The 20,096-nt window shown below is 45.6% G+C and overlaps 1 protein-coding gene across 3 annotated transcripts; it reads left to right on the forward strand.

Moving 5' to 3' along the window:
- The first annotated feature begins 1,207 nt into the window (after positions 1-1,207).
- tpst1 (tyrosylprotein sulfotransferase 1) lies at positions 1,208-19,107 on the forward strand. 3 transcript variants are annotated; one of them, XM_029516799.1, is made up of 6 exons: positions 1,208-1,403; positions 6,061-7,095; positions 12,661-12,859; positions 17,893-17,943; positions 18,340-18,393; positions 18,685-19,107. In XM_029516799.1, exons 2-5 carry the CDS (start codon positions 6,239-6,241, stop codon positions 18,373-18,375), a joined length of 1,143 nt encoding a protein of 380 aa, XP_029372659.1. In that variant the 5' UTR covers positions 1,208-1,403; positions 6,061-6,238; the 3' UTR covers positions 18,376-18,393; positions 18,685-19,107. The 3 variants fall into 3 exon arrangements, with proteins under 3 accessions (XP_029372659.1, XP_029372660.1, XP_029372661.1); XM_029516800.1 differs by having other exon boundaries at positions 1,208-1,399; XM_029516801.1 differs by lacking the exon at positions 17,893-17,943.
- The last annotated feature ends 989 nt before the right edge of the window (positions 19,108-20,096 follow it).

A 20,096-nucleotide genomic window follows, 5' to 3' on the forward strand; every position in this document is an offset into this window, starting at 1 on the left:
TTCCTGCTGTAGATGAATCACAGCTGCCTCATCAAACTGCTGCATGTTGTTCCGGTCGACACTGAGCTGACTGTGTGTTTAGAGACATTAAAGTGTCCACTCTCCACTGACTGTCCAGATATTTGCTCAGGACAAATCCAAACTAATATCAGATGTCAAATCCAGAGGGTCCTGAGGAGCAGGATTCTGAATTTGATCACATTTTAATTATGATCATTGTATAGAAAACGGCAGTATATCTGAGAAGCAGCCCGAGGATGAATCGAACTGACCAGTGTCAGTATCAGCTGAAGATCTTTGACTCACTTGTCTCTGTTGATGTTTCGCTGTAACTGGAAGCAGAATGTCCACTTTAATGGCATCATTGATCACTGGCCATCTTCTCTCTGTCGCTGACTTTCATCACCACCAGAAATATTTCTGAAAACAGAAAAGCAATCTGTTGTTGGGAGGTTTCATGTGGCCGTTGGTTCTCCTCTCCTCAGAGACAGTGCCGCTAAAAGCACATCAGGCCTCAGTTTGACCTCCTGAGCTTGTCGGAGAAACCAGCCTGAAAAAGCTGTCAAATCCATTTATGAGTGAGTTTATTATTGGCTGAAAAATCTGATTTAGAGAGCCACACAATCAGGATGAATCAGTGACGTCATCCGCCGCTCTACAAGCACCTCACTGTCTGCCATCTGGGTTTTTGTTAATCCAAAAGAAACCAAGTTTGGAGGGAAAGTTCAGTCTGACTTGCTCTGTGCTCTGTCCTGATTGGGTTATTCAGTCTGTCAATCACACAGTAGCCCCTCCCCTCCTTCCTGGTCTCTAAATGGAGCATCATTTAAAAAATAAACATATTGTACTAAAGACTGAGACCTCAAACTCATCAGGAGTCATTATGAAAACAGCTAAGTGACGAACGAAGTTTCTAAAAATGAATTAAAACATATAAATAGCCAACAGGTTCTTTTATTATGTAGTAAAACGTGTTTTATCTGACATTGAATATTTAAACTGGCAAACTTCTACATGTTAAAGAAGAAACAGTTTTAGGATTATTTCTATCAAATAAAGTCATTTCAAGAATGAAAAATAAAAATCCCCGTCCTGTACTGTTAAATCCACGTTAGTCCCGCCCAGCGGCCAGGACCAATCAGCAGCTCCGACACAGTGTCCGCCCTGAGGCCCGGACCAATCAGAGCCCGTGTTACAGCAGTGAGCAGTGAGTTGTAGCGGTCTGGTCCGGATCTCCTTCAGTCCACCGAGCCGTCCCGGAGCTCCCGGAGCGGCCCGACCGCTACAAAATGTCCGGAAGGTGAGCGTGGAGGCCGGCCACGACTGTCCCGACTCGGTGCTGGATCCAGCGGAAGTTTGGAGGCCGAAGCCCCGGGTCCCCCGAGCCGTGTCCGCGGCGGTAGGTAGGTGTTCGGCCCGAGTCCAACGTCCGGGTCCTCCGATCCGGAGCTGCGACATTTACAGGCGGTCCGTCAGCGGGCGGTTCGACCGGAGCTCCCGTTACATAACCCCGAACCCCCGGTATGTAAGAGGAAAGAGCCACATTACCGGGAACAAACACCCGGAGCTCCGATACCTGACCAGCGGGGACATTTTAGGACCGAGCCCGGTCCGGCTCTGGGTGTGGACCCGGTCCAAGTCCCGGGCTCAGGTTTCCCTTTCATTGAGTAAAAAGACGTTATTAAAGCACGAATGCGGAGACTGAGACGGACCAGCCGAACCGGACTGAGGATCCAGGACCCGCTTTAATGCAGTTTGGGGTCAGAACATAAAACGGTCTGGCCTGTGACTGATCTTCAGCAGCCAGACGGACAGAACCGGTCCAGCACCTCCAGGGCAGGGGGGGGGGGGTGACCCCCCCACGCCGTCGGTTTCCGTGGTGACCTGATGTGTGTCACAGTGGTAAAGTGGGAGGGGCTTCCTCATCCTGCATTAATATTCACTCACCAGGTTTGGCCGACGGGTCCAAATCCTACAATTCCCATAAGCCTCAGGTGTCGTTGCTATGGAGACGTTGGGAGCTCTGTTGGTGCTGTTAAATGTTAGCTTTAGCCCCTTAGCTTAACAGAATTTTATGCTCCATGGTTGGCTGTGTTTTGGTAAAATGCATCTTGGGAGTCGTAGTAAATGTTTACTCCAAAAGACGATACTCAGTCGTTCCCGGCTACTTTGAGACCGGCCTCCAACTTTCTGATGAACGCTAGAGTGGCCTTAATTAAATCAGGAGGGTCCTCAGTTTCATTCACCTGAAGGAGGAGGGACATGTCCATACTTTGGACAAGGATGGACAGGAGGCTGAAGGAGGTCGTCTACACCCTCCCTCACGCAGCACCGTCCTTTCATCCCTCCCCAGGGTTAAGTTCCTGAACTGGGACTGAAGGAGCCTGCTGAGTGACGGGGGGGAGCCTCTTCCTGTTTCAGGCCTTCTTTGGGGCAAGACACCACACTTCAGCAGATACTTCTGCAACACACACACTATGTAAAATAAAACACTAACAAGCTTCTTTACCATCAGTTTGGTCTCCAGAGCAACAGTCCTACACTGATTGACTGTGTCACACGCTTTACAAATTGTATTCATGCTGGTTGACTAAAGCCTGCTCTTGTGCGCACACACACACACACACACACACACACAAAGAGGCAGATTTACTCCCCCGTCTTCTCAGTCGACCACTTTACTGATTAGTGCTGTCGTTGTTATTTACAGCCCCTGTGTTGTGCTGCTGAGTGTTCCCTTGCAGAGTTGTCGGCCTCACCAGGTGAAGTTGATTTATCTGAGTGTTGTGTAGCTTAAACTGAGGATATTAAAATCGATTGTGCCTCAGTGCACTGAGCATGTTCAGATACACATCTGCTGTGGTCTGGAGTGTGAACAACTTCCTGTTTGAGCAACAAGTGAACTAAGGCTTTAGTTCATTGGAGGAAATAATATAGATCCTGTTTGAAATGATAAAGTCTGACTTTCCTCTCTAAAGGAGAAATTGATGGCTAACGATGATGATGATGATGATGGAGCTTGTTAACCCTCTTCGTTCCACGGGAAGTGTCTCCTCCTCCATCAGCTGGTCTTCAGAGCCTTTATTGCTCCCTGATGGTTCAATCTGTTTTTTCTAGATAATCACTGCTTCCTGACAAGCTCTGGTTTTACCGCCATCTTTGGCAGTGATGTCTAGAGTCTCATCGCTATGTCGGACACTGCCATTGACTCCAGTGAGTGATGTCTTATCCAATCAGAGACCTTGCTTTCAGCTGCTTGTTAGCCAAAGTCTTTGTGGCTCATGTATGACCACATAGTTCATTTTCTGTGTCATTTTAGTGGAAGCACTACTGACATGATGTGAAGTGTTTACAGACAAGCAGCAGACCAACATATGATGTTTGTTTACATCGTTATAAAGAGGTCTCAGACTTTTGGACCTGTGTGTTGAACAGAAAAGAGCTGAGGAGGAGGAAAACTCGATGATGATGATCATCAGCAGTTGTCATGGCGAAGAGGGCAGTGGCTCTCTGGACTCATTATGAACTCACTTCCTTCAGTCCACCAGTGAAGCTACAGGTGTGGCCATGTGATTGATGATGGGGTCTGAGGGTCAGAGGTCAGAGGCCTACAGGAGAAGAAGTTACCAGACCAGTCCTCAGCTGGCTTCCTGAGCAGGCCTTGGTTTAGCTTTGAGAAATGGGGAACACAGCTCAGGTCTGATCCACCAGAGTCTGCATCTGAAGACTGACCCAGAGCCACAAAGAGTCCTTCAGCTCCTCAATCATGATGCACCTGCCGGCACTTTTCATGCCCATCATATCCCATAGTGCACTGCTCTGATAGCAAGCACAGAGCGAGCATGATGACGAGTGTGTCTGTGTTTCAGCACAGTTCAACAGTGAAACGACCTGAAAACACCATGTCAAGTGTCCTAGTGTTGCTAGGCAACAGGAGTGCTTTGTAATGCAACTGTAAAGGCAGGAGGCTCCTGCAGACCAATGTCACGGTTGATAGCACCATCAAAACAAAGAGCTGTTTTTTTTTGTCATTTTTGCGCCATGGTCAACCAGTCACAGAGCTTTTGTCATTGAGTCATTGTGATGTCACAGTGATTTGTTGTGAGGTCAGAGTGGACCCTCTTTCAGTGTGATGTCACAGTGGACCCAGAGTAAACTGGTTTATGTGGTGAACCTGATGTTGATGAGAACTGTATTTGCTGATGTCATGGTGACAGGAACGTGGGGGTGGGGAGTCCGGGCTCCACCCCCTCTAGGTGACAGGCTGAGCTCAGTGATTGGCTTATCTCAGCTGATTTGTGTGTTAGACGCAGCTTCATTCATCATTCATCAGTGCTTCAGAGAATTATATCCTGGCTGAAAGGAAGACCAGCATAATCCTGGTTCTTGTTTTTCTCTATTGGACCAGGTTTGTCTCCTGATTAAGTGCTGATGTGGTCTGGTTTCACCGTCGGTCCGTGGAGAGCAGCTGTCTCCTCCTCTGCTTCCCCTAATAGATCAATGGGGAGCTATCCTGTGAGGATCCAGTGTCGGTAACAGGAGCGAGGAGCCGCAATTAATTTAACACAAACACGTTTCAGCTTTGGTGTGGGAGGAAACGTTAGCTGGCCCAGATCTCTGACTGAGGAGCCTGTAGTTTCTTTTATTCTGAAACACATAGAAACACCCAAAGTGCCGCTCCTCCTGGACTAACAGTGGTTCATGTTTCTCACTGTACATGTTGAAACGAGCCTCAGAGACAACCTGATGTCTTGTTCCAGACATTTTCAGCCGTCAGCAGCACCGTGCGCCAAAAGAGGAGGAGACTGTTACTTTCAGGTGCCTAACTATTTGTTACTGTAATAACACTGGTATCAAACAGACTAGGTGTAGACGCAACCTCTGGGTCTGTAAAGTGAAGCCAAGACTCCACTACTGTGTTCGCTGTGAGGCCTCCCCACAGATGGATGTTATTCACTGAGCCAAACATGCTCAGACAGAAAAACATTTCTAAACATAGCTCGGCCTTCACAGACCCTCAGACTCCTACATTCTGTCAGGACATTGAACACAACTCAGCAGTTTTTGAAGGGAAGGAACAAAGTCTGCTTAAAACATGATCATCATGTGCTGTTCAGGGTTTATGAAGTACAAACAAATAAGATCAGCCAGTCTTAAAGGAGGGAAACAGAAACAGTGGCGTTAGCAGCAGCTAACCTTTCATCACCCCCGTTGCTATAGTAACACTTATGTTTATGTGAAGGTAAATGTGGTGATTTGTTCAGGATGAAGAAGAGGAAGGACGGAGGTGGAACCTCCAAACGGATTCTTGAGGCTCTGAGTCTTGTTGGTCAAAGAATCCCTATTTTCAACATTTCCATGGCTTTGCCATCCTTCACAGATGGAAAAGTCTTTTCCTGTTGAAGAAAATCTAGTTTCTTTAAACTGCCGCAGATCAGAAAATCCAGGTCAAAGGTCGCAGACTGCCAACATTCCTTCTCCTGGTCCGGTTGAACTGAGAATAAACTCAAACCAGACCCAACATGTGGTTTTTGAGTGACGCTGCGGTGAACTGACCAGCCATGGCTTATCAGCCTCTCCTCAACAAGGCCATCTAGCCAGCGAGGGGTCACCATGCACTCACCAACCCACAAACAGCAGCTTTGACTTCCCAACAACAGAAGAACAGATCTGTCTTCTCTGTCTGTGGACGTTGAATCTTTTCTGCAACACTTTAGTGTCGGCTCTAATTCAAGTCACACAGAACTAAATTACACAGTGATGCTGGCTCAGCATCAGAAGGTCTGTTTGTTAACAAGTCACCAAGTTTTGTCCTCAACAAATGTTTTCCCTGTGGATCTGCAACATTTTCAGTAATTACAGAGTGTCATTTCAGCTCAACCTCAGCTGACTCAATAAAGACTATTCACTGTAAAAGTGGGGTTGTTCCTTGTAGAGACGTGACTCAAGACATCACTATCAAAGATGGAGGACAAATTAGGACTTGTTAGAAAGAGTCGAAGGTTGAAGTCTGGATTGGATCAGTTTTTGTTGTTGACTAACTGTCTTTTTTGTCTCCAGGCCTCATGGAGCTGAGAATTCCCCACCTGCTGTGCCCCAGGGAGCTCAAACCGTGCCCGGGTCCCAGTAAACAACCATAAACGGTGGGAACCTCAATTACCCGTCAGTCCCTTTTCCCACCCCTCCCCCTAAATTACCCCAGTAGTGATATTGTCCTCGACTGTCTGTGGCCTTCATCATGATTGGCAAGCTGAAACAGAACTTGCTGGTGGCCTGTCTGGTCATCAGCTCAGTCACGGTCTTCTACCTGGGCCGCCACGCCATGGAGTGCCACCATCGTATCGAGGAGCGCAGTCAGCCTGGCGGCATCCTGCCTCTGTCAGCCCTGGGAGGCAGCATGCGGACGACCTTGCGAACGGGCCAGAATCTGAGCACGCCTTTCATCTATAACAAAGACATGCCACTCATCTTCATTGGTGGTGTGCCCCGCAGTGGGACCACACTGATGCGGGCGATGTTGGACGCCCATCCAGAAGTACGTTGTGGTGAGGAAACCCGGGTGATCCCACGTATCTTGGCCATGAAACAGATGTGGAGCCGCTCGGGTCGGGAAAAGATGCGTCTGGACGAGGCGGGCGTGACAGATGAGGTGCTGGACGCCGCCATGCAGGCCTTCCTGCTGGAAATCATTGTCAAACATGGTGAGCCTGCCAACTTCCTGTGCAACAAGGACCCTTTTGCGCTGAAGTCACTCACCTATCTGGCCAAAATCTTTCCTCATGCCAAGTTTGTGCTCATGATCCGTGACGGGCGGGCGTCGGTCCACTCCATGATCTCACGGAAAGTGACTATCGCTGGCTTTGATCTGGGCAGCTACCGGGACTGCCTGACCAAGTGGAACCGTGCCATAGAGACCATGTACACCCAGTGCCTGGACGCGGCAGATAAATGTCTGCCAGTGCACTACGAACAGCTGGTTCTGCATCCGGAGAAATGGATGAGGACGCTACTGAAATTCCTTGATGTTCCTTGGGATGATGCTGTTCTCCACCACGAGGAGCTCATTGGGAAAGCTGGAGGAGTTTCCCTCTCCAAGTGAGTAACCCAGATAATGCCTTCATTTCCTTTTTCCTTTCCCTCCCCCTCCTCCAAACCTTCAGGACCAAAGATGTGATTAATCAGTCAATATACCTTCAGAGTTTTCAAAATAAAATGTCTCAACTTCAGTACAACCCTGGAAACAAGTTGAAATAAAAAAATAGAAGAAAAACCAAGTTAAAAATTAAATAGTGGAAGAGTTTAACATTTAAAAACAAAAGGGCTTCTTAAACATGGCCTTGTGGGAAACTTTCCCTTCACTCTCTCTTGAACTCATTTCCTGCCACTCTTCAAGCTGTCCTATGAAATAAAACCAGAAAGGTAAAAGAAACTCCCATCCCCCCAAAAACATAAATAAAGTATTTTGGTGATTGAACTGTTTAAAAATGTAAGTTTCATGGTAATGTCTTGTGTCATGGTGAGTCGTTGGCGGCCATGTTTAATTAGATGGAATCTGAGTTCGGTTAAACTTTCTTCTGTTGGCTCCTTTTGTTGTCACAGGAAAACCGGATTGTTGTGTTTTGTGGTTGTGTGTCTGCAGCTCTGCGCTGACACTGATTGATGTTGCAGCTCTTTAATTTGACAGTAATTACAACATGTGACATCTTCAGGAATAGATCCGGTCTGTTGCTGGCCTCATGATGTGGATCTGTCAGCAGCTGTTCAAACTGTGAGGTCACACGGTCCACAGGTCCTTTAATATTAAAGGACAGTCTTCAGCAAATGGTTAGCTATCTGCTAACTGTTGCTGGAGACTGTCCTGGTCCTGGTCCCTGATCCTGGAACCAGTTGGGAGCTGAGCCACCATCACCAGCTTCAGACTGATGATGATGATGGGCGGAATCACATTTGGAGGACCTGCAGGGAGACAGGAGGAGGAGCTAGCTGGTCAGCTGAGACATCACTTCTGTGTAGTGTCTCCTGAATAAATGAACTAAACAAAATATGAATATTCAGACGCAGTTCCTCTGCTTGTAGCCAGATTGTATTGAAGTCTATGGGAAAGTGTAAAAGAGCAGCAAGTTGACAGATTTCTGAAGTAGGCACCAAAATGGCAGAAATTCTCACAACTTGGCATCAAGACTTTCAGAATAAAATCAGAGTAGAAATGAGGCCCAGATCATCAGGCGTCTCCTTCCCTTTAAACTGCATGCCAAATGACTGATGAGTAGGTGATAATTTGGCCGAAACTGTTTGGTGTCTGTGCTGATTTTCTGCAGAGCTGCAAAGTCAGGAAGCAGTTCAGCACTGCCTCGGTTCCTCAGATCTGCAATAGAGAGGTGCTGATTCGTGCCAGGCCCACAAGCTCCACGTGGTGAACAGGAACCAGTATACATCACATTCCCGCAGCAGGAAGAATGAGCTTGGACATGTTCCCATCTCCTGAGTAGTTGCTCAGCCTGGGGGGTCGAGTGTTAGCAGCGTGTCAGGCCTGAACACACAAACCTCTGGCCTTGAAACACCGTCCTGTTTTCACTCCATCTAGAGTTTGAACCTCCTGCGGTGATGAGCCGACTCATTGGACCAGCTGAAGTCTGCTCCGTGTCAGCTGACTCTCCTAATGGCCAGGCCTGGTATCAGAGTTGTTTTGGTTTCAGTGATTTGGAAGGCTGGCCTCTGGAAACTGTTTAGAGGGGTGCAATCCTCCTCCTCTGTCTGAGCCCCCCCCCAGCCTGTTCCTGCCACGTAGAGCTCCTTTCAGATTCAGTTTGTTGTGGTCCACTCATGGTTTTTATTAAAATGCTCCATTGAGCCGTTTCTCTCCTGCTCATGACCCTGCCTTCTTCCTGAAGTTTCCAGGAGGACTCAGATTTTTTCTTTCCCTTTGGTTTCCTCTGACTGAGAAGAATCTGAGAACAAACAGGGAGCAGAGATGATGTGGATTAAGATGTAGAAAAGGAGTCTCCTCCTCCATCAGCAGATCTGGATCAGTCTGACTCTCTGACTCCGTCTGTGTGTTTATCCGCCCATTCTCATCCTCCATCTTTGATAGTGACGTCCAGAGTCACATCTCTACAGATGTCAGGATGCTCCGGTGGGTGATGTCAAAGCCAATCCGATTCTCTGGATCAGTCCTGTATGTTTCTGACTCAAATATGCTCAAAGTTATAAAATGTTGGTTTGTTGGAAACATTGAAAGTACAATCAGATCAAACTGTGATGGAAGCTGGTTGGTTTAGATGTCGTGACACCACTGACTCTCAGTTGTGCTTTTGCTGCCTGACATTTGACAGGAGTCTCGTGTTAAGGATTAGTTTGGACAGGGTCTTACTCCAGAGGGTTAAAGTAACTCAGCTGTCAGGGCTCATGCTTTAACCACAGCTTCAAAATAAAACTCAACCATAAACTCAAAACAGCTTCCTCCCAAAAGAAACCACAACCAGCATATTCAGTTCTGGTTCTGACGTATCCTGGTCTGGGACTTCTGAGGAAACACAGTTCATCCAAAATATTTGAGCAGGTAGCTCACTTGGTGGAGCAGATACCTTCAAGCTGGTTCCTCAGGGACCAGAACTTGATCTCAGCCCAGATGCTGTCTTTCTCAATGTCACAATAAAATATAAATTCATGTAAAGAAATTTCTGTTCTTCATTGAGCCTTTGTCTGCTGTTCTGGCACAAATTGATTTAAAATCAGATTCAGGAAAATTTGCAGCTCCTTTGATGTGTATCTGTTTTTTCTCTTCTGGTTTTAGTTCAGGAGGTTAGAAAAACAGTTTGTGGGTCAGACTGAGATTCTTGAGTCCTCAGCTCGGAGATGAGGACAGAGTCCTGAACTTTTCATCATCATGGTCATTGGTTTGTGTGCAGCCTCCTTCAGTCATCATTCATTCAACGTGTGTGTTTAACAGTTTGAAATGGAAAAACAAACACTAGGCCCAAACAGACTACAAGTCTGCACAGGGGAGGGGAGTTAAGAGCTGCTTGTAATCCAGATCCAGACCTCGGCCATTTAGTGTAGGAGGCACCGCTCCACAAATCAATCCATCAGATCAAATATTAATGATTGGAGACCTGAACCAGAGCCTGCTGAGCCCGCTTGGTGGAGACTCAGTTCTGTATCTGACAGCCCGGACAGGACCAGATGAGGTGGAGCTGAGACTTCTGGACATGTCAGTCAGCAGCAAGGAAACTGTCACGCACCTGTCATGCAAAGAAGCCGCACCCAGAGTCATACAGTTTAAAGACACCTGAAACCTTCATTTTATCTGTGGACCATCAGGGGGCGACTCTGTGGGGGAGTGACAGGGCTCAGGGGTATTGTCCCTGTTCGGGTGTCACCGTGAGAGCCAGGTCGACATGACCCTGGTAAAAGCAGTCAGACTGTATTGGAGTCGATGGGAAAATGTCCCTCCTCCTCCTCAGTAAACTTTTTCCTGATGAGTTTATGGTCTCAGTCTCTAGTTTAGTCTTCAACAACATGGCAGGGCTACTGTGTGATTGACAGACTGTAATACCCAATCAGGAGAGAGTCCAGAGCAGGTTGGAGACCACCACCTCCACCACCTCCCAAGCTTCACCCTTTCTTCCAAATTTGGTTTAATCATTGTCACATTAAAAGCTGGAGGTTATTAAACAGTGTGATTGGTGAGTTGTTGAGGTTGTTTGTTGTTGATCAGTAGAGCAGACTGTAAAAATAAAAGATGACTACTGCCCGCTGCAACCACTGCCCCTCGTCTCTATCCACATGAACATCTCCATCAGCCCCGGGGCAGGACTTCGTCTCACCATTAACATCAATTTTGATTGAGTGGAGGCTCTCACTCCATTACCCCCCCCCACTGTTTTCAGCTGGGGGTGATAGTGAACACCACCTCGGGTAGAGGAGGCTCTGCATGAATAATTAAAGAGCTGGAGGCCATAAGGCCTCATCCTGAAGGGAAGTGGTCATGTGATGAAATGATGGATGAAAAGGTTTTTTTTTTTTTTTATCACATCGATATTAAAGAGGAGAAGAGTCAGTGCAGTGAAGCTGCCAATGAAGATGATGATGATGACAGGAAACGGACGTTTATGAGCAGCTTTTATTGCTTCTGTATCTGCTCTTCAAAACAAACATGGAGTCGATACAAACTGAATCTATAAATCATGTGAATTAAACAAAATCTGTCTGAGACGAAAATGTTAAAACTGGATTTGGTTTTGAATTAAATATCAACAGTGTCCTTGATTGACTGATTTGATTTAATAATTTCAGCTCAAACTGGACAGTGATCCATTTAACAGCTCTGGACTCAGGGACCCCCTGACCCGGTTCAGGATCTTTCTTGTCATCATTTTTACCTTGGGACCTGTTAAAGGACTCAGTCAAACTTAAAACCAGGGTCCAGTCAGGACCAGTATGGCTCAGACCACAACCCTTCTGTCCACTGATGGTGATAATTGAACTAATTATTGGCCATAATCCAATGATTAGTCTCCTCTGTTTGTTAATTATGCAATTTGAACTTTATTGAGATGAATTTAAATGAGATGACCTGTCACTTTAGCTCCTCCCACATATTTAAATCAGATTTAAAGTGACAGTGACAGTTTCCAGCCTGCTGAACTGCAGCTCATCTGGCACAAACACACTGAAGCTGTTTCCTTAGCCACTCAGTTGACAGTGAAATGACTTGTGATTGTTTGTTTGTGTGTCGGTGTGCACTACCTCTAACATAGTAGTGATGCTGATCATCTTTGTCTTTATCACTTTACTCTCAGTGTAAACCTCTCAGGTCTTGATGGGTTCACCTTAAGTGATTCCCTCCCCATTTGAGGCAGAGTGCATGTTTGGACCGTGGCCCGTCTCTCAGAAACTTTCTCCACCGTCCTCTTGAGAGGACAAAACCAGCTCAGTCTATTAATCATGCAGGAGACTCTACCCGGACAGTGTAAAGATTCAATTGCAAAGTAAATGGATTAGAAGAAAGTGAATGGGCTGATAGAGGTATGGACTCGGACAGCAAACACAGGAGCCTGCAGATAGTAAACAGCGAGTGTGAGAATATCCTCCATCCATCTGACCTCTTCACAAAATGTATTGGTTTAAAATCATTAAAGGTAGATCTCCAGGTGGTCTCTGATTCTAAATCTGGTCCAAGCTCTATACTAATCCAGTTAAAGTCTAAAAGGTCGCAATTCAGAGAAACCCTTACAGTCTGGATTCAGAAACTGAACCTTAAAACTGGCCGTCAGGACTTCTGCGACTTTGTGATGTCACAACAAGCCCTGCCTACCTGATGTGTATTCCTTAAAGACTTAATAGTTGTTTGTTGACAGAATCAAACGTTTGTTTGTGGCAGGAGGTTCGATGCTATAAAGTGTTGTGGAGAAAAGCTGAGCCCTTCAAGTCGGCTTCACTGTTTTTTTTTTTTAAACATCATGACCTCCATGACGGTCCAGGAGATGGAGGACAGGCTGTTCAGACTTCAGACCTCGGTGTGTTGTGAATCAGACACTGAGTACTGATTATTGATCACTGCCTGTCAAAATTGATTGATGTGGTTGAAAGGTCAGGAGATCAAACCTGAGACCTCCTCAGGAGACTTCCTGTTTCAGAAGCGTCTGTCTGTCTCCTCAGGGTGGAGCGCTCCACAGACCAGGTTATCAAACCTGTCAACATGGAGGCCCTGTCCAAATGGGTGGGGAAGATCCCAGCGGACGTGGTGAGGGACATGGCTGTCATCGCCCCGATGCTGTCCAGACTGGGCTACGACCCCCACGCCAACCCCCCCAACTACGGACGGCCTGACCCCAAAGTCCTGGACAACACCAGAAGGGTGAGTACTGTGTTTCCTAATTAACTGCAGGCTCCAGATCCTGAGACCACATTCACAAGAAAGGTAGATTTTACAACCTCCTCATGTAAGAGACACAGAAGAGGAAGATGAGACGTAGATCTGCTCTGGAACGTGGATCAAACATAATCCACATCCCCTCAGTGAAACCAACAGAAACCCTGCTGGTTTAAATCTTCAGTCTGCTCTGTCAGCCATTTTGTTTTTTTGACACCTGCTCTGCTCTCTCTTGATTGGGTGCTGCAGTCTGTCAGTCATTCAGTGGCCCTACCCCCCTAACCCCTCCCCTTTCTGTCTTGCATCATTTAAAAAATGAACATGTATTTCACAGTGAGACCATAAGCTCATCAGGAAAATGTTTACTGAGGAGGAGGGACATTTTCCCATAGACTTCAATACCACCTGGCGGTTTTATGTTAAGAATTGTCACTCCCTGATGGCCAGCAGATAGAATGAAAGGTGTAAGCTCTTCAGAGTTGACTTCACTTTCCAGGTCGACAGTCTGTGGTCGTATGAAATCTTCTGATGACATCACTACAGCATCATCAGGGCCAGCTTCAGCTTGAGCTCTGTTCCTGTTCAGGGTTCAATCCTCCAGAGAATTTAAACATGGTGGTCTGCCGTGGAGCCGTCCTGTTTAGTCTGATTGGTCGATGCTGTGTGTGAGTTGTTGAACCGATTGAATATTCTGGACAGAAGGTTGAAGTGTGTTTTCTTTTGTTAACCATTCACCTTTTTTGACCACCTTCATGTTTCATCCTCCAATCAGCTTCTTCTCTTCGGCGCTGATGTCAAGCCCTCATATCTTGTGGAAGCATCTGCTATTTTTGGAGCGGACATGTTTTATTAAATTCTGCTCCTGCAGCCGAGCAATCAGGTGACGAGCTTCAGGACACAGCTCCCTCATTTCCTCTTATCTGTCATTCTTTTAAAGCAGCCTGCTGCTCAGATCCCAAAACCGTCAAAGTGTTGAAAGTCTCAATGAAAGCTCCGAGGTCTGCAGAGGTCCGTTTATGTTTTAACTAGTTTTCCGTCTGCTCTCTGGAGGAACAACAGTTCAGTCAGCCAATCAGAAGAGAACATCTGATCCAGGTCCAGGTCTATATTCTCAGCTGCACGGATCCAGAACTTTCAGTAGGGTTGGGGTTGGTCCTGGACCTGGAAGACCTTTGAGTCTGGACTTGATTAAGGACCAGACTTTTGTCTGGAACCCAGTTTGAGCTGATCCAGTTTTGGACAGTTTTTTCCATAGGGGGGTTGTGACTCTGATGGAAAACATTCAGAGATGGGAATGAGGGAGGTCTGACCACAAACGGAGGGGAACTGGAGACTGGGAGGCGGAGCTTCAGACCTTAAAGGGGAAGAAACTTTAAATTACTTAACAGGATGTTGGTCAGAACCGGATCATGTGATCATCCTTTATGTTCACCTTATTGGTCCATTTTCAGCTACTGTTGAACAGGAAACAACTGGGCTCTGTCCTCAGAGAGGACCAATCAGCTTTCACTTCGGGGTCACATGACAGAAGGAGCCAGTTACATACAGACTGTGACAGGGTGCTGGTGAGAGGGTGAAGATGATCTGAGTCTGTCTGATGTTGTCACCTGGAGCCAGCTGCTGGTGGGCGGAGCTAAGGCCTGATCTATGTCTGGGTGAGGAGGTGAAGCAAGAAAATCAAAAGATTTAAAACAGGAAGCTAATTTAGAGAACTACAGGAGGTGACGAGGGTCAAACTTCCACTAGGGCGAGACACTGAGACACAGTCTATTTTCTGACATTTTGTCCTCTGGTATGGACACAGTAGATCATTTACAGTGAGGAGCCCCCCCAGCTTTATTTCCGATCAGCAGCAGGAGACAGACATGTCCTGCTCTTTCCAACATGTCTGTGCTGTTTGCATTTGCATTGCATTTAAGAGGCAGCAAACATCCATCTGTATGTCTGTGTGTGTTTGTGTGTGTTGGCTCCTCCTCTGCTCTCTGACACAGTTAACTCTCTCCAGATATGGAAACATTGTGTAGATTTATGTTGTGTACATCTGCAGAGTGTTATTGTGATTTGTGGCTTCAAAGTTTACTATACTGTTGCGCCTCCCCTCCCCGGCTTGGTTTTCTGTTTTTTCTTCTTCTGTGGTCTCTGAGTTCTGAGCAGCTAAAGGCTCTGGTGTGTTGATGTGTCGTGACTGTGCTTCATGAGTTCAATGCTCAGTATCAGTATCCTGTCAAAAATGGAGTTTTACTTGTGAAAACCGCCCAGTTAACTTGTTTTTGGCCTGTGACATGACGCTTCACCCTCCTCCTCTGGCTGCTCCAGGTCTCAATGAAGCTTCAGCAGCTTCTTTTGCCTTGGAACAACATTTCCCATGTGTCATCAGTTCTGCAGACGTTTCCATTCCATGGTTATGATGCTACAACGTGTATTTCTTGTTTCCATGGTGATGACTGTACATGTGACTGACGCTCAAAAACCAATACTGGATTTGTGTGAACCCACGAACCCAAACAGCTGCTTCGAGTCATTGCTCAGTCTTCATTTTCTTACTGTTACTTGGTGTTTGGCCATTCAAGTTCATCTGAGATGGCCACACATGTGGCAGCCAGCCGACAGCAGCTGCCTGATTAAGACACACGTAGAAACACTCCTCTGCAGCCGGGCGATGGAGGCTCAGACTGAAGTGCTGTGTGGATTAAAATGAATCCTGCTGAGCAGCTGCTTCTCATTGCTTCAGTGGACAAATGTTTGTTTGTTTGTTTGTTTTTTGGACAAAGAGCAGTCTGAGAAAAGGCTCATATTGATAAGATCATTGATTAATATCTGAAGTACTGGTCCTGATCAGAAAATGGCTGCCTTTCAGTCTGTACATCACTTTTCACACAAACTGGATAGATTATCATCGTTATTGTTGCAGACTTTTATTTGACTGAATCCCATTGAGATACCAATCTAATTTTCAAAGATTCAAACAGACAAAAATTATCAGTCAACTTCAATAAATTTCATTTCGTGTTCAGGTTTAAAATGAGGAGAATTCTGTAGCTTGAATGTTATAAGCCTGAAATCCAGAGGCTGTTTACACTTTAGCTTTCTTTAGATATATAAATCTGAGTCAGTGTGAACAAACTGATCAAGGCTGGTTTATTTATAGAGCGCATTTCATACACAAAGGCAATTCAATGTGCTTCACACACACAGAGAACATCCAGAGAAACGAACATTAACACACATAAAATAATTCAATTAATTGATTAGAAGAATGTGTAGCAGTTTGGATGAGTTAAGAGAAGTGCAGAGAGGCTTTCATTAAAAAGAACATGAAATCAAATGTTTTCAGAACATTTCTCTCCTCATGAGAGAAAGTATCCACATTTGGTGGTGATTTCACCTCCACCGGCTCTTTGTTCCACTTTTTGCAGCATAAAAGCTAAATGCTGCTTCTCCATGTTCAGTCTGGACTCTGGTCTGGACAGCTGATCCTCAGCTCCTGGTCTGGGTCTCGGAGGCTGTAAATGAGGCTCACCGGTCTCTCAAAACCACAATCAATATGTTTTAAGTGGCGTTTCACTTGTTCTGATCCCTGGTGAGAGATTGAGGATCAATAAGTTCTCAGATTCTGCACACGAACAATGATAATGAGTGTGTGGACAGATGAGGGGCGTCTGCACTTCTTAAAACCACAGATATATGGATAAATGTATCTCCACACAGTGAAAAGTCCAGATGTGGACCTTTTAATGTTGGCTAAACTCAAGCAGCCAAACAAGAATTGAGCAGAAGTGAACCTGAATAAAGTTCTGATGTTTTAAGCTCAGCGCAGCCAGTCCAGCAGAGAGGGGGGAGGCTGTCTGGCTGTCAGCTGACACCCCCCCTCAAAGACTGTGGCTCCACACTGGCAGTTTTTCAAACACACTGAGCTGTTACGGTGCCCGGTAATACTGAGACCTGGACCCCCCCATCCGACTGCAAGGGGGCCGCCTGAGGTCGGCTCTCAGCGCTCAGGAAATATTTAACATTATATTTAATACCCTTCCGCCCGTTCAGACCTTTCAGGATTTTCTGTAATATTCTGTTTTACTGTACAAACAAAGCTTCGTCAGGTTCAGCTAACCCTGTTCAGCTCTGATGAGTAGACATTCTTCTGGGAGTCTGACAGGAAACAGCTGGTCCAGGTCCTGGTCCTGGTCAGAGCAGCCTGGTTCTTGTGCCCCAGCTGAAGGCTGTGAGGTTTCCCGCCCTCCTGAGGAGGTGGATCCTGGTACAGAACCAGAAGGTGTCTGCTCCCTCTGTCCTTTGATTGTCCTGCTTTTTGCATGTGACCTGGAGGTCTGGTCCAGATCTGGTCTGGATCTGGTTCATGTGAATCAGAAACATGTGCCGGCCTCCCGTCACTGCTGCTGGAATTGATTTCAGATTACGTTCAGTTTTTGGCGCCGAGTCGGCAGCGACCAAACACGTGAAGTAGCATGAAGACACGCAGGCGCTCAGAGAGTCCAAGTCTTAAACACTGGAGCCTGGGAGACCTGGATCTGGTCCTGCTGGTCTGTGGGGATCCAGGGATCACTCAGACATTTAACAGTTTCAGTTTGATACTGAATGTTTCCATCTGTGAATGTCTGCTCTGTTTCCTGAACACACACTTCAGTTTTTCATGTGTTCGTCTGAAGTTGATAAATTTGTGGCAGAAACAGATTCTTTTTAAAAACGTCAGCTTCCTGTCCTCTCTGTCGGGTGAATTCCTCTGATATTCAGTTTCCCTCCATCACAGCGCCACATTCTTCTTCTCTGACCTTTAAACCAGCAGCCAGTAAACCCCTCCCGTTTTTTCCAAACCTCCTCAACAAACCAAACGCTCCTGAGAACTTCACTGTCAGCTGATCATGTCATTTTTTTACATGAAATATGCTTTCATCTTATTTACCAAGTGATTAATGACTAAGATCCTGAAAGTGCTGATCAGTAAACGTTCTCCGCGGTCCTGATCCAGATGATGAGTTCTAAACCTGGTCTCTGTTTTCCAGGTCTTTAAAGGTGAATTTCAGCTCCCAGATTTCCTTAAAGAGCAGCCGCAGGTACAGTAACTTTCCTGCCTGTTGTCGAGCTTTTCTTTTCTGGAGCATCTGACAGTTCAGAGTTTCAGGTTCCTGCTCACAGTTCCTTTTTGTTTTCACCTGATTTCTCACCATCTATGGCGGCCTGTTGTTTTTGGTCTTCAGGGTGTTTTGTGTGTTTCTTTGTGTTGTTTTTGTGTGTCGGTTCAGCCTGTTGGCTGAAGAGCCACTCTGCCCTCTGCTGGTAGTCAGAAGCATTTCCATCTGTTTTCTTCATGTTTTTGTTTAACGCCTCTGATGAGCTTTTTATTTGCTTTCACTGATTGGTTCACTGAATGGGGGGGTGGGGAACTTGAATGTTGTGATGTTTCCTGTCAGACTCTGCTGATGCTGTAACGTCCATCTGATCCTCCACAGATCCAGAAGTCTGCAGACAGACCCAATCCCAGTTAGGATCAGAGTGGCACCCAGGTACGTTTCAGAGACTCATTGAGTTGATTCATTAGTTTGAGCTGTGCAGCTATTTTGGAGACTGAATCAGGTCTCTGACATGAATCTGATTGTTTGGGACCTGACAGGATCCTGAAACCAGACCAGGTCCCGACAGGATCCTTAATTTGTGTGTCATTAGCAAAAACCAAAGTTCGATTCACATTTTCAAAAAATTAAACGTATTCGATACTTTGAATGTGCCATTAGAACAAACACAAATGAACCTAAAAAGAGTTTTTCATCCACTTCATCATGGTGTCCATGTTTCAGGACAAGCTGCAGCAGAAGAACCATCATGAACATCATCCGAGCATCGATAGTTTAGAGGTCACATGACCACACTGACGGGCCATCTCCTTGATCAATAATCATCTCCGGAGAACTTCCAGCCTTCATTGTTGTTCTGAAGTTCTGCTGGTTCTCCACCACAGAATGCCTGCTGATTGTTATTTGGTGTCACATCCACTCATTGATTTTTAGAAACTCTGGCTATTTAGAAATCAACTTTGATCTTGATCCTATAAAAAAGCTGCTGAGCTGAAATCACAAGTATTTATGAATGAAAAATTAGCTTTTGGAAGATGCAATACCTATTTTAATGTTTAATGTTTTTTTCATGCCTTTGTATTGTGCAATGTCATGGGTACTGATCAGTTTAAGTATCAACCGTGATAAATACTGCTTTTTTTTATACCTTCTGTCGATCGCTGTCTTTTCTGGTTGAGGAAGGAATCAAGGAAACAGTTGCGGGTATGAAAGACACAGATGGTTGACACGAAGGGGAAATGATGGAATTTCTGTGCTTCTTAATGATCACCTTATAGAGTTGGTACATCACTGTGAATAAAGGATGTATAGTCATCAGGTGGATCTAAATTCTAAAGGAAAACAAACACCAACTCAATAGTTTTCTCTGGGAGGGATAAAAAAACAAAAAAAGAGCTAATGAGTGAAACGCCACAGAGCAGAGATCAGAAAAATATTAACATGAATCATCTGATGAATGAAATGACAAGTATCATAGTTCTGCAGCAGCAAAAGGAACTACAGCAACACAGCACTGAACAACCCCGTATTTAATAATACGTTACATTCAAGGCAAATAATACATCCTCACTGACACATGCTCAGCAATGCAATCAGCGACTCTCCACATAAATAGAAATCTGAAATCTTTGTCAGTGCACAACATTGAGAAAGAGGAACACTTAACAGTCAACGTGTAACATCGTCTGCAACATTCTGCATTTCTGCAAGAACACATGTCCAACTACTGCTGCTAAAACCAACATAAAAATAGATCTCAAAATAAGTTATATACACAAACACACACACATATATATATATATATATATATGTGTGTGTGTGTATGTCCTGGTGGTTTTCATAGAAATATTGGGTTTTCAGTTCATATTTACAGTAATATAGACTTTGATGGATTTTCTCAAACGACAGAAATTGCACAGTAGTTAAAGAATCCAAGGTCACCATTTCCAAAAATAGTTTACATACTTAGTAAACAGTCAGTCTTCAAGATGCAGTATGAAATCGCACATCGTCATCATCATGCCACAGAGGGGGCTGTTTCAAGGCTTTGGTACACAATGTCCTGATTGGAAGAAGAAAGCTCTGCTTCGCCCCCCCTCCACCAACCCTCCACCATCACTGTGGCAGCAGAGCGG

This window comes from Echeneis naucrates, chromosome 13 (assembly GCF_900963305.1).
Source record: "Echeneis naucrates chromosome 13, fEcheNa1.1, whole genome shotgun sequence".
NCBI lineage: Eukaryota > Metazoa > Chordata > Actinopteri > Carangiformes > Echeneidae > Echeneis > Echeneis naucrates.

What these genes read in the sequence shown, in the direction of transcription:
- tpst1 (XM_029516799.1), top strand. Translation starts at nt 6,239, where the DNA reads ATGATTGGCAAGCTGAAACAGAACTTGCTGGTGGCCTGTCTGGTCATC. An exon ending in GGAGGAGTTTCCCTCTCCAA is followed by an intron (nt 7,096 to 12,660) that starts GTGAGTAACCCA and finishes CTGTCTCCTCAG; the next exon opens with GGTGGAGCGCTCCACAGACC. An exon ending in TCCTTAAAGAGCAGCCGCAG is followed by an intron (nt 17,944 to 18,339) that starts GTACAGTAACTT and finishes GATCCTCCACAG; the next exon opens with ATCCAGAAGTCTGCAGACAG.